The 14437-nt window shown below is 39.2% G+C and overlaps 1 protein-coding gene across 3 annotated transcripts in view; it reads left to right on the forward strand.

Annotated features, from left to right (window-relative positions):
* homer1b (homer scaffold protein 1b) overlaps positions 1-14437 on the forward strand; it is a 124841-nt gene that overhangs the window by 91990 nt on the left and 18414 nt on the right. For all 3 annotated transcript variants that reach the window (XM_021606787.3, XM_021606786.3, XM_090238179.1), the window contains 2 exons: positions 1656-1812; positions 1944-2054. In XM_021606787.3, coding sequence (XP_021462462.3) covers positions 1656-1812; positions 1944-2054 — 268 coding nt within the window. The remainder of the gene's footprint in view (positions 1-1655; positions 1813-1943; positions 2055-14437) is intronic.

Here is a 14437-nt window from a genome sequence, read left to right on the forward strand (position 1 = left end):
AAACAAGTATTTAGTCAGCCACCAATTGTGCAAGTTCTCCCACTTAAAAAGATGAGAGGCCTGTAATTTTCATCATAGGTTCACTTCAACCATGACAGACAAAATGAGAAGAAAAAAATCCAGAATATCACATTGTAGGATTTTTAATGAATTTATTTGCAAATTATGGTGGAAAATAAGTATTTGGTCAATAACAACAGTTTATCTCAATACTTTGTTATATACCCTTTGTTGGCAATGACAGAGGTCAAACGTTTTCTGTAAGTCTTCGCAAGGTTTTCACACACTGTTGCTGGTATTTTGTCCCATTCCTCCATGCATATCTCCTCTAGAGCAGTGATGTTTTGGGGCTGTTGCTGGGCAACACGGACTTTCAGTTCCCTGCAAAGATTTTCTATGGGGTTGAGATCTGGAGACTGGCTAGGCCACTCAAGGACCTTGAAATGCTTCTTACGAAGCCACTCCTTCGTTGCCCGGGCGGTGTGTTTGGGATCATTGTCATGCTGAAAGACCCAGCCACGTTTCATCTTCAATGCCCTTGCTGATGGAAGGAGGTTTTCACTCAAAATCTCACAATACATGGCCCCATTCATTCTTTCCTTTACACAGATCAGTCGTCCTGGTCCCTTTGCAGAAAAACAGCCCCAAAGCATGATGTTTCCACCCCCAGGCTTCACAGTAGGTATGGTGTTCTTTGGATGCAACTCAGCATTCTTTGTCCTCCAAACACGACGAGTTGAGTTTTTACCAAAAAGTTATATTTTGTTTCATCTAACCATATGACATTCTCCCAATCTTCTTCTGGATCATCCAAATGCTCTCTAGCAAACTTCAGACGGGCCTGGACATGTACTGGCTAAGCATGGGGACACGTCTGGCACTGCAGAATTTGAGTCTCTGACAGCGTAGTGTGTTACTGATGGTAGGCTTTGTTACTTTGGTCCCAGCTCTCTGCAGGTCATTCACTAGGTCCCCCCGTGTGGTTCTGGGATTTTTGCTCACCGTTCTTGTGATCATTTTGACCCCACGGGGTGAGATCTTGCGTGGAGCCCCAGATCCAAGGAGATTATCAGTGGTCTTGTATGTCTTCCATTTCCTAATAATTGCTCCCACAGTTGATTTCTTCAAACCAAGCTGCTTACCTATTGCCGATTCAGTCTTCCCAGCCTGGTGCAGTTCTACAATTTTGTTTCTGGTGTCCTTTGACAGCTCTTTGGTCTTGGCCATAGTGGAGTTTGGAGTGTGACTGTTTGAGGTTGTGGACAGGTGTCTTTTATACTGATAACAAGTTCAAACAGGTGCCATTAATACAGGTAACGAGTGGAGGACAGAGGAGCCTCTTAAAGAAGAAGTTACAGGTCTGTGAGAGCCAGAAATCTTGCTTGTTTGTAGGTGACCAAATACTTATTTTCCACCATCATTTGCAAATAAATTCATTAAAAATCCTACAATGTGATTTTCTGGATTTTCTTTTTTCATTTTGTCTGTCATAGTTGAAGTGTACCTCTGATGAAAATTACAGGCCTCTCTCATCTTTTTAGGTGGGAGAACTTGCACAATTGGTGGCTGACTAAATACTTTTTTGCCCCACTGTAGTATGTTACCTTTTGTTCTGTTCTTATAAAGTAATCATGTTAATGTGTCCTCTTTCCCAGCCCCTCCATCAACAAGCACTGGGAGGCAGAGCTATCAGCTCTAAAGGGGAACAATGCTAAGCTAACAGCCACTCTGCTGGAGTCCACAGCTAACGTAAAACAGTGGAAACAACAACTGGCTGCCTACCAGGAGGAGGCCGAGAGACTCCACAAACGGGTGAGGAGGCAGAAGACATGGGAGAGAGATGGGAATGGTGTGTGGCGCATCAATGGTATTTGTTCAGTTTATGTGTGTATCTTATTTCTAATTTATTTTGTCTATGTGTGTGTGCGTGCATGTGTGTCTAGGTGACTGAGCTAGAGTGCCAGAACTCCCAGACCCCTGTGATCAAATCCCAGAAGACGGAGCTAAACCAGACCATTGAAGAACTGGAAAGCACTCTGAAGGATAAAGAAGAGGTACGTGTGTGACATATTTGGAGACACCTATTTTATTTGATCTTTATTTTGTTTTCATCTTGGTCCATTGGGACCAAGGCTTCTTTTCCAAGGGAGCTCTGCATGAACACAATTTATAACATTTACAACATTCAACCATTAAACATAATGAGAACATACAATACTACAAGCAATTTAAGAAGCAAACACATTCCCTAACAAAGAGGTTAGAGGTCCTCAATTAACCTCTAGTGACACCCCATCCCGTGAACCGGACCGTTGTCATCATCTGACACTAATTAGCATAACGCAACGGACATAAATATTCATGAAAATCACAATTGAAATATATTGAGACACAGCTTAGCCTTTTGTTAATCACCCTGTCATCTCAGATTTTCAAAATATGCTTTACAGTCATAGCTAGACAAGCATTTGTGTAAGTTTATCGATAGCATTTTTATCGATAGCATTTTGTCCAGCTAGCAGCAGCTAACTTGGTCACGGAAATCAGAAAAGCAATCAAACTAAATCGTTTACCTTTGATGAGCTTCGGATGTTTTCACTCACAAGACCCCCATATTAGATAACAAATGTTTATTTTTTCCAAAAATATTATTTTTGTAGGCGAAATAGCTCCATTTGTTCTTCATGTTTGGCTGAGAAATCGCCCGGAAATTGCAGTCACGAAAACGGCGAAGAATATTCCAAATTAGCTCCATAATATCGACAGAAACATGGCAAACGTTGTTTATAATCAATCCTCAAGGTGTTTTTCAAATATCTATTCGATAATATATCCATCAGGACAATTAGTTTTTCAGTTGGACCGATTGGAGTAATGGCTACCTCTGTATTTTACGCGAGAATCTCTCTGGGAGCATCAGGTGACCACTTGCGCAATGTTGCCGCCTACGGGTATTCTTCAACATAAATGCGTAAAACTACATCACAATGCTGTAGACACCTTGGGGAATACGGAGAAAGAGTAATCTGGTTGATAGCCCATTCACTGCTCAATAGGGACGCAATGGAATGCAGCGCTTTCAAAACATGAGGCACTTCCGGATTGGATTTTTCTCAGGCTTTCGCCTGCAACATCAGTTCTGTTATACTCACAGACAATATTTTTACAGTTTTGGAAACTTTAGAGTGTTTTCTATCCTAAGCTGTCAATTATATGCATATTGTAGCATCTTGTCCTGACAAAATATCCCGTTTACTACGGGAACATTTTTTTTCCAAAAATGAAAATGCTGGCACCTAGTCACAAAAGTTTAACAACTTGAACTGCTCTAGAGGCACCAGAGCATCAAGGTGCACAGAGCTCTGCATATCATTCCATACATAGGTCGTAAAATAACTGAATGCAGATTTACCTATAGTGATCATTGTGACATCTAGCATCAGCCATTCCTCTGATCGTGTCTGGTGACTCGTATGTCTGTAAGGTAAGGTGAAAGTTTGCATAAGAGGGCTTTATAAACCAAAAGAGAGCAGGGCATTGATCTATGAGACTGGAGATGGCCAACCTACTTTCTGATACAGAATGCAGTGATGTGTACTGAACCTATCGCCTGCATTAAAGTTTGGTGTGCTATGACACACTGGGTCCATTGCCTTCAATACAGTGGTAGCTGCATTCCTATAGACGATATCACCATAGTGTAAAGCCGGAATGTCAACTGAACAATTTGTTTTCTACTATTTAATGAAAGGCATGCCCTATTCCTATAAAGGAAGCTCATTATAATTCTTAACTTTTAACTAACCCATCAATATGATTTTTGGACGATAGCTTGTCGACAATCCAGATACCCAGATATTTATAAGCAGGGAAACGTTCAATGCTACATTCACCAATTTTTCACATTTGTGTTTTTTCATCAGTGTGTAAAATATAACTGTTCTCAAATTTGCTTATTCATAAATTTTAGTATTATAATGGGTTTTGTGGCAAAATGCTATATATTTATTGTTTAGCTAGAATAGAATGTTCGTATCCTATATATTTGACTGTGATATGTGGTTGTCTAACCTAGCGACCTTAAGATGAGTGGACTAAGTCACTCTGGATAAGAGCATCTGCTAAATGACTCAAATGATAAAATGTAAATATTTTACATACAGATCTCATGTTACTGTATTGATACACACACACGCATACCGACACAACACACACACACATACACTCAAAATACACATACACACACACTTTTACACTCATCATTTGCCAATGCTACTCTGCTCTTTATTTTACTACTATTATTATCTATCATGATGCCTAGTCACTTTACCCTGCCTTTATGTACATATCTACCTCAAATACCTCGTACCCCTGCACATTAATCTGGTACTCCCTGTAGTGCCTTCAGAAAGTATGAATACCTCCCGACTTATTCCACATTTTGTTGTGTTACATTCAAAATGGATTGAATTCATTGTTTTTCTCACCCATCTACACACAATAGCCCATAATGACAAAACAAAAACGTGTTTTAGAAATGTTTGCAAATGTATTCAACATGAAATACAGAAATTTCTCATTTACGTGTGTGTTTACACCCCTTGAGTCAATATGTTTTAGAAGCACCTTTGGCAGCAATAACAGCTGTGAGTCTTTTGGGCTTTAAGAGCTTTGCACACCTCGATTGTACAATATTTGCCCATTTGTCTTTTTAAAATCCTTCAAGCTCTGTCACGTTGATTGTTGATAATTGCTAGACAGCAAGACTTGAAATATATTTTCAAGACGATTTAAGCCAAAACTGTAACTAGGCAATCTCAGGAACATTAAATGTTGTCTTGGTAAGCAACTCCGGTGTAGATTTGGCCTTGTGTTTTAGATTATTGTCCTGCTGAAAGTTGAATTTGTCTCCTAGTGTCTGTTGGAAAGCAGACTGAACCAGGTTTTTCTCTAGGATTTTGCCTGTGCTTATATCTGTATTCCGTTTCTTTTTATCCTAAAAAACTCCCTAGTCCTTGCCAATGACAAGCATACCCATAACATGATGCAGCCACTACATGCTTGAAAATATGAAGAGTGGTAATCAGTGATGTGTTGGATTTGCCCCAAACATAATGCTTTTTATTCAAGACAAAAAGTACATTTATTTTTCACATGTTTTGCAGTATTACTTAAGTGCCTTGTTGCAAACAGGATGCATGTTTTGGAATATGTGTATTCTGTACAGGCTTCCTTCTTTTCACTCTGTCATTAAGGTTAATATTGTGGAGTAACTACCTTAGTATTGTATAGAGTATTGTGGAGTAACTACCTCTATCCTTAGTTTTTTCATATCAAAACAATTCAACTCTGTTGGTTAAAACCCTGAGCAGTTCCCTTCCTTTCCGGCAATTGAGTTAGGAAGAACAACTGTATCTTTGTAGTGACTGGGTGACTTGATACCCATCCAAAGCCTAATTAATAACTTCACCATGCTCAAAGGAATATTTGGCGTCTGCTTTTTAAAATTGTTTATTTACACATCTACCAATCGTTGCCCTTCTTTGATAAACCTCCCTGGTCATTGTGGTTGAGTCTCTGCTTGAAATTCACTACTCGATTGAAGGACTTCACAGATAATTGTATGTGTGGAGTACATTGGGGAGTAATAGTGGTTAACATAATTAAAAAATCATAGTAACTACTATTATTGAACACGGAATGCATCCATGCAACTTATTATGCGATTTCTTGAGCACATTTTTACTCCTGAATGTATTTAGGTGTGCCAAAACAAATGGGTTTCATTGACTTAAGACATTTCCGCTTTGACATTTTATATATATATTTCTCAACATTATTACTTTGACATTATAGGGTATTGTGTGTAGATGTGTGACACAAAATCTCGATGTAATCTATTTTAAATTCAGGCTGTAACACAACACTATGTGGTATAAGTAAAGGGGTGTGAATACTTTTTGAATCAAATCAAATTTATTTATATAGCCCTTCGTACATCAGCTGATATCTCAAAGTGCTGTACAGAAACCCAGCCTAAAACCCCAAACAGCAAGCAATGCAGGTGTAGAAGCACGGTGGCTAGGAAAAACTCCCTAGAAAGGCCAAAACGTAGGAAGAAACCTAGAGAGGAACCAGGCTATGTGGGGTGGCCAGTCCTCTTCTGGCTGTGCCGGGTGGAGATTATAACAGAACGTGGCCAAGATGTTCAAATATTCATAAATGACCAGCATGGTCAAATAATAATAATCACAGGCAGAACAGTTGAAACTGGAGCAGCAGCACGGCCAGGTGGACTGGGGACAGCAAGGAGTTATCTTGTCAGGTAGTCCTGAGGCATGGTCCTAGGGCTCAGGTCCTCCGAGAGAGAGAAAGAAAGAGAGAATTAGAGAGTGCATACTTAAATTCACACAGGACACCGGATAGGACAGAAGAAGTACTCCAGATATAACTAACTGACCCTAGCCCCCCGACACATAAACTACTGCAGCATAAATACTGGAGGCTGAGACAGGAGGGGTCAGGAGACACTGTGGCCCCTGAAGGCACTGTAGGTTCATTCTTGTGTATTTCATTCCTCTTGTGTTAGAGTTTTTATTATTTATTTTTTTATACTCTGCATTGCTGGGAAAGGCTCGTAAGCATGCATTTCATGGTAATGTCTACAGTGGTTGTATTCGGCGTATGTAACAAATACATTTTTTCAAATGTTTTATATTGTATTCGTATTTGTATTTATTATGGATTCCCATTAGCTGCTGCCAAGGCAAACAGGTACTTTACAACACATTCACAACAGATTTCACAACATATGTGAGCGATCGCCTTGATTCAGTCTTATGTAGCAAAAAAAAAAAAGATAAAGCAGAGATAAAAGCAGAGACACAGAGCTACAAAATGGTATATCATACACTGCATTTGAGGAACAATGGGAAAGTAATTCTGCTTTGAAAGCTGATAAACTCGCAACCTCACTTTTGAGAAAAGGCTGTTTTCATGTTATCCAGAGCATTGGTGACTGCAACTGTGCTGCTGGCAACAAGTTAATGCCGCTTTTTTGCCTACGTTTACTGAGCGGTTGTAAATTCATCAGTTATTCTGCGCTCTGGCACACTCAGATGAGTGCTCTGAAATTGGAGTAGATGGCCATACTGAATTTACGAACTCACCCGAAATGGTTACTTGCATAGTATAGTCTTTTGTTAAGACATGTAGCTAGCTAGCTAGGTAAACAATGAACCATAATCCCTACTCATGACTTTACAACCCTGCATGAATCTGCAGGTAGCTAACCAACCAGGTTCAATGTTAGCTAGCTAAATTTAGGCTATAACTAGCCAAGCAAATGGCACTGAGATATGAATAATAAGATCACACATAACATTAGCTAGCGAGCCAGCCAGCTAATGTTAGCTAGCTAACAGTACACTTTAACTAGAAATTAAGACAACTTTGTAAATATTTTAAACTTGTAATATCTGAAAATTTAGCTAGCTAGACTTTCTTACCCGTATGCATCATGGTTGAATGTCATGGATGCCTGTCACGGATGCCATGGTTGCCCTTAGTTTGAAGATATAATCCGGTGACAGGCGTTTTCACCATCTCCTTTGATATCGTAGTGACCCGCGACATACACCTTTTTTCCTGAAATGGGTCACATATTAACCTGTCTAGGACTGGGAACACCGTTCCGCTTGCGGAACCGCTCGCAAACAGCCAATGAAATTGCAGAGCACCAAATATAAATCAACAGAAATCTCATAAATCAAATTTATCAAACATACACGTATTAGGCACCATTTTAAAGATAAAATCCTTGTTAATCCAAACACAGTGTCTGATTTAAAAAATGCTTTACAACGAAGGCTCCACAAACGATTATGTTAGGTCACCACCAACTCACAGAAAAACCCAGCCATTTTTCCATCCAAAAAGAGGAGTCACAAAAAGCACAAATAGAGATAAAATGAATCACTAAACTTTGATGATCTTCATCAGATGACACTCATAGGACTTCATGTTACACAATACATGTAGGCTTTGTTCGGTAAAGTTCATATTTATATCCAAAAATCATATTTTACATTGGCGTGTTATGTTCAGTAGTTCCAAAACATGCAGTGATATTGCAGAGAGCCACTTGAATTGACAGAAATACTCATTATAAATGTTGATGAAAATTCAAGTGTTATGCATGAAACTTTAGATACACTTCTCCTTAATGCAACCACTGTATCAGATTTCAAAAAAACTTTACGGAAAAAGCATAATCTGAGAACGGCGCTCAGAGCCCAAACCAGCCAAAATAAATATCTGCCATGTCAACATCAGTCATAAATAGCATTATAAATATTCACTTACCTTTGAATATCTTCATCAGAATGCACTCCCAGGAATCGCAGTTCCATAATAAATGCTTGTTTTGTTCGGTAATGTCCATCATTTATGTCCAAATAGCTTCTTTTGTTAGGGTGTTTGGTAAACAAATCCAAAAGCTCGTTCAGGTCCAGTCGGACAAAAAGTTCAAAAAGTTATATTACAGGTCAAAGAAACTTGTCAAACTAAGTATAGAATCAATCTTTAGGATGTTTTTATCATAAATGTTCAATAATGTTCCAACCGGAGAATTCCATTGTCTGTAGAAAAGCAATGGAACGAGAGAATGTGAAATGAGCATGACTGAGAACGAGGCTGCTGGCAGACCCCTTAGTCAAACAGCTCCCATCCGGCCCTCCTTCACAGGAGAAGCCTGAAACAACTTTCTAAAGACGGTTGACATCTAGTGGAAGCCGTAGGAAGTGCAAAATAACCCATATCTCACTGTGAATTTGATAGGGGCTCAAAAACTAGAAACCTCAGATTTCCCACTTCCTGTTTGGATTTCTTCTCATGTTTTTGCCTGCCTTATGAGTTCTGTTATACTCACAGACATAATTCAAACAGGTTTAGAAACATCAGAGTGTTTCCTATCCAATACTAATAATAATATGCATTATTCACATCTGGGACTGAGTAGGAGGCAGTTCACTCTGGGTACGCTATTCATCCAAAAGTGAAAATGCTGCCCCCTATCCCAAAGAAGTTAAGTGTGTGCCCTCAGGCCCCTACTCTACTAGCACATATCTACTGTACAACAGAAAATCCATGTGTACGTATGTGCCACAAGTTCATAATATATACAGTTTTTATTATGAAAAAAATTGTAATTTGTCACATTTGACTGTTTAAAACCTAGCAGTACTACTTATTTCTCTGCGAATGAGGCGGATATATAGCGCTTTGCAACAAAACATGATTATTTGTCTCTCTGAAATGAAACCATCAAATTATAGAGTTCAATCAAATACATGTCTGTCATTGAACAACCCCATGACATGATTAGGTGGTGAAAAGACACACCAATCTCTTTCATAAATTATTTCAACAATAAAAGCTCATCTGAAAATGGATATATAGCATTTTGTAATGAAACCCTCCCAATATATGCATAAATCGTCAGATACATTTTTAAGCTTTTTGGAAAATAATATATACTTACCTACATTAAGTACAGCTTTCAGTTCAACAACTGCTTTCAGCAAAGCAACAAAGGCAAATTGCAGTTCTGGAAGAGCCTTGTCAATAGAAAGGTCAACAGTATTGTCCGCATACAAGTGGAGGTTACAATTTCTTACAGACAAACCAATATTGTTTTCTAAAGATAGTAAAATAGTACATGGTCCAAAATTGACCCTTGGGGGACACCTTTAGTAATATCAAGGAAACCTGACTTAACACTATCAGAAGAAACACATTGTCTTATCTGTCAGGTAGTTTTCAAATCAAATGCCGGCTGCCTAACCCAGGCCAATTTCAGACAGTCTACAAATAAAAATGAATACAATTTACAATGTAATTTTCTTAAACCTTTATTTTGACAAGGAGTCAATGCTGAGACTAAGGTCTGTTTTCCAGATGAGCCCTGTATAGCACAGCAATATACATACAAAACAATGAACACATTAAAATACACATTCATATACACAAAAATACAGAAAAGGCCAAACAGAATCATAAAAACCAGACACATTCTTCAGTAAATAGGTCCCCTAACAACTGTCTGAAATGCCCTAGAGGCACCAATTCCTTCAATTTTAAAGTGCATTGTAGATCATTCCAGATGCAAAAAAACTAAAAGCAGATCGACCCAACTCAGTGGAGATCGAAGGGATCTCTACAGATAGCCATCTGAGCCTGTGTCCGGTAGCCCGTATATCTATAGGTTAACAATAAGTTAAGGTATGGTAGAAGGTTATGCAAGAGGGCTTTATAGACAAAAGGAGTGCAATTAATCATTCTATGACACTTCAAGGAGGGCCAGCCCACATTCTGATATAAAATGCAATGATGTGTACTCAACCTATCGCCCATAATAAGTTGCAATGCGCTATGATCAACTTTGTCCAATGGCTACAATACAGTGGCAGCTGTATGCATATAGACGATATTGCCATAGTAAATAACCGTAATGAATGTTGACTGAATTATTTGTTTTCTGCAATAACAAAAGACAGGACCTGTTCCTATAGAGGACGCCTATTTTAATTATTGATTTCTTAACTGATTAATCAACATGCTTTTTGTGAGATAGCTTTTCGAGCAATCCAGATGCCCAGATATTTATAGGTGGGAACACAATCAATGATGGCATCATCCAAAGTAAAGTTGTCGGAAGATGACATACACATTAGCCTAATACATTTAAACTGACATTTAATCCAGCCTAATCCATTCCTGACATTTAATCCAAGTAAAAATTCCCTTGTTTTAGGTCAGTTAGGATCACCACTTTATTTTAAGAATGTGAAATGTCAGAATAATAGTAGAGATAATTATTCATTTCAGCTTTTATTTATTTCATCACATTCCCAGTGGGTCAGAAGTTTACATACACTCAATTAGTATTTGGTAGGATTGCCTTTAAACTGTTTAACTTGGGTCAAACGTTTCAGGTACCCTTCCACAAGCTTCCCACAATACGTTGGGTGAATTTTGGCCCATTCCTCCTGACAGAGCTGGTGTAACTGAGTCTGGTTTGTAGGCCTCCTTGCTCACACATGCTTTTTCAGTTCTGCCCACAACTTTTCTATAGGATTGAGTTCAGGGCTTTGTGATGGCCCTCCAATACCTTGACTTTGTTATCCACAACTTTGGAAGTATGCTTGGGGTCATTGTCCATTTGGAAGACCCATTTGCGACCAAGCTTTAACTTCCTGACTGATGTCTTGAGATGTTGCTTCATTATATCCACATAATTTTCCTACCTCATGATGCCATCTATTATGTGAAGTGCACCAGTCCCTCCTGCAGCAAAGCATCCCCATAACATGATGCTGCCACCCCCGTGCTTTGCGGTTGGGATGGTGTTCTCCGGCTTGCAAGCCTCCCCCTTTTTCTATTTTTGTTTCATCAGACCAGAGGACATTTCTCCAAAAAAGTACGATCTTGGTCCCCATGGGCAGTTGCAAACAGTATTCTGGCTTTTTTTATGGCGGTTTTGGAGCAGGAGGGACTGGTGCACTTCACATAATAGATGGCATCATGAGGTAGGAAAATTATGTGGATATAATGAAGCAACATCTCAAGACACCAGTCAGGCCGCTCCTTGCAGAACGGCCTTTCAGCTTATGTCAATATAGGACTCGTTTTACTGTGGATATAGATACTTTTGTACCTGTTTCCTCCATAATCTTCATAAAGTATTTTGCTGTTATTCTGGGATTGATTTGCAGTTTTCGCACCAAAGTACGTTAATCTCTAGGAGACAGAACGCTTCTCCTTCCTGAGCCGTATGACGGCTGCGTGGTCCCATGGTGTTTATACTTGCGTACTATTGTTTGTACAGATGAACCAGACTTGTGGAGGATGAACCAGATTTGTCGAGGTCTACTTTTTGTTTTTGAGGTCTTGGCTGATTTCTTTTGATTTTCCCATGATGTCAATCAAAGAGGCACTGAGCTTGAAGGTAGGCCTTGAAATACATCCACAGGTACACCTCCAATTGACTCAAATGAATAAATAATTTTAAACCAGCTACACACAGCTTGCCTGGTGCAGGACAATTGATGAAAGCTTCAGAATAATTACTGAGTGATCCACAGTGTCAAAAGCTTTAGACAGGTCAATAAAAAGGGCTGCACAATGTTTATTTTTAACCCAAACAATTAAGAACATAATTTAAGATCAAAGAAGTAGCAGAGATGGTGCTATGACCTGGTCTGAAACCTGACTGGTGTACATTTAGAATACATTTCGTAGTTAAAAAGGATCTAAGTTGGGTATTTAACAAGGATTCTATAATTGTTTCTAGGCAAGAGAGTTTTTGAAAATGGGACGATAATTATTTAGGTCATACGGGTCACCACCTGTCACGTTCTGACCTTAGTTCCTTTGTTATGTCTTTGTTTTAGTATGGTCAGGGCGTGAGTTGGGTGGGTTGTCTATGTTAGTTTTTCTATAATTTTGGATTTTTGTGTTCGGCCTAGTATGGTTCTCAATCAGAGGCAGCTGTCAATCGTTGTCCCTGATTGAGAATCATACTTAGGTAGCCTTGTTTCACTTTTGAGTTGTGGGTGTTTGTTTTCCGTGTGAGTGTTTGGTCCACACTGTACTGTTTTCGGTTTTGTATATTCACATCATCGTTTGTTGTTTTGTTCGAGTGTTCTATTGTCTGTATTAAAAAACATTATGGACACTTACCACGCTGCGCATTGGTCCTCCGATCCTTCGTACTACTCCTCTTCATCAGACGAAAACCCTTACACCAGCTTTGTGAAGTGGAGAGTACATGGGCCGCCTTTCAGTCCCTGGGGATGGTACCAGAAGTAAGGTTAAAAATGTGTTAAATATTCTGCAATCAGAGGAGCAGAAAGCTGAAGCAATTGCTCAAGCAAATCAGCCACAGTGAATTTATTTTACATCAATCTTGCACAAGGCATCAAGCAAGTAGAAAGCTGTTGAATTTAAAGCAAAGATTCACTAGAAGTTAATGGAACTTTCATCGAGCCAGCTTGTTACGGCTCTCGTTTGTGGAATGACCGGACCAAGGTGTAGCGTGGTAGGCATACATCATTCTTTTTATTGATGACACCAAAAGCTAAATAACAACAACAAAAACGAAAGCGCACAGTTCTGTAAGGCAAAATAAACTATACAGAAAACAAGATCCCACAAAACCCAAAAGGAAAATGACAACTCATATATGATCCCCAATCACGATTGGGAACCATACTCAGCCAAAAACACAAAGAAATAGAAAACAAAGATTTTCCCACCCGAGTCACAACCTGACCTAACTAAACATAGAGAATAATAAGGATCTCTAAGGTCAGGGCGTGACACAGCTAAAGGCTGGGAGAGGGGCAGGCAGCTGACCAGGGTCAGTTCCACCATTTATTTCAATAAAATTACTGCAGAGATAAAATTTTAATTAAAAGCTTCACTAATCTAATTTTCTCAGTAATGATGCCAGAGTCTGACAACTTGCTTAGGCAGGAAAGGAGAGGAATTTCCATGCATCAGTGTATTAACTGTTTTCCATAATTTAGACAGTTCACCAGCAGAGTCAGAGATAGAACTTAGAAAGTAGCTAGATTTAGCTTTCTTGACTGAGGAAGTGCATCTGTTTCTAGATTGCATGAAAAACTGCCAATCTGCTACAGAGTAATACTTTCTAGCTTTGGCCCAGGCCTGATTTCATCATAACAATACCTGAAAGGTCTGTAGAGAACCAAATATTTGTATTTTTTTACTCCAATAAGTTTAAAGGGAGCTGGTTTGTCTGCCAGAGAGAAAAAATAGATAATAAAAAAATCTAGAGCTAATTCTGGGTCATGCATGCAGCTGATAGAGGTGAAGTCAGAGTAATAATATCATGAAGAAAAGCTTGTGGGGAAAAATGTTTAAAATATCCGTTCATAATTATACGACACAGAATGGCACCTGACCAACTCTGCTATTTTGTGCGTTTTTGTACATAATGTTTCCGCCATCGTTTCCTGTGACCAAAAAAGGCTTCTAGATATGAGAACAGTAATTTGGATGAAGATTGCTCCTTAAATGAGTCGGCTGCACAGGAAATACTTCTCACCCCGGACCAGGCCCTAATTCCAGAGACTTGGAAAAGGAAGAGACGGCGTAAGAGGCCAAAGAGGCAGGCACTCTGATGAAACAACGTTGGCTAATAAATTATCCAGCTCTACCCTACGTTCTATTGGCGAACGTACCACTACTGGAGAACAAACTGGACGAGCTCTATTCGAGACTATCCTATCAACGGGAACTGAAGAACTGTAATATCTTATGAGTCCTGGCTGAACAAGGACATGGATAATCTACATCTAGCTGGTTTGTCTATGCATCAGCAGGATCGAACTGCAGCCTTGTGTAAGCTCAA

Source organism: Oncorhynchus mykiss, chromosome 6 (assembly GCF_057628025.1).
Source record: "Oncorhynchus mykiss isolate SJ-2025 chromosome 6, ASM5762802v1, whole genome shotgun sequence".
Taxonomy (NCBI): Eukaryota; Metazoa; Chordata; class Actinopteri; order Salmoniformes; family Salmonidae; genus Oncorhynchus; species Oncorhynchus mykiss.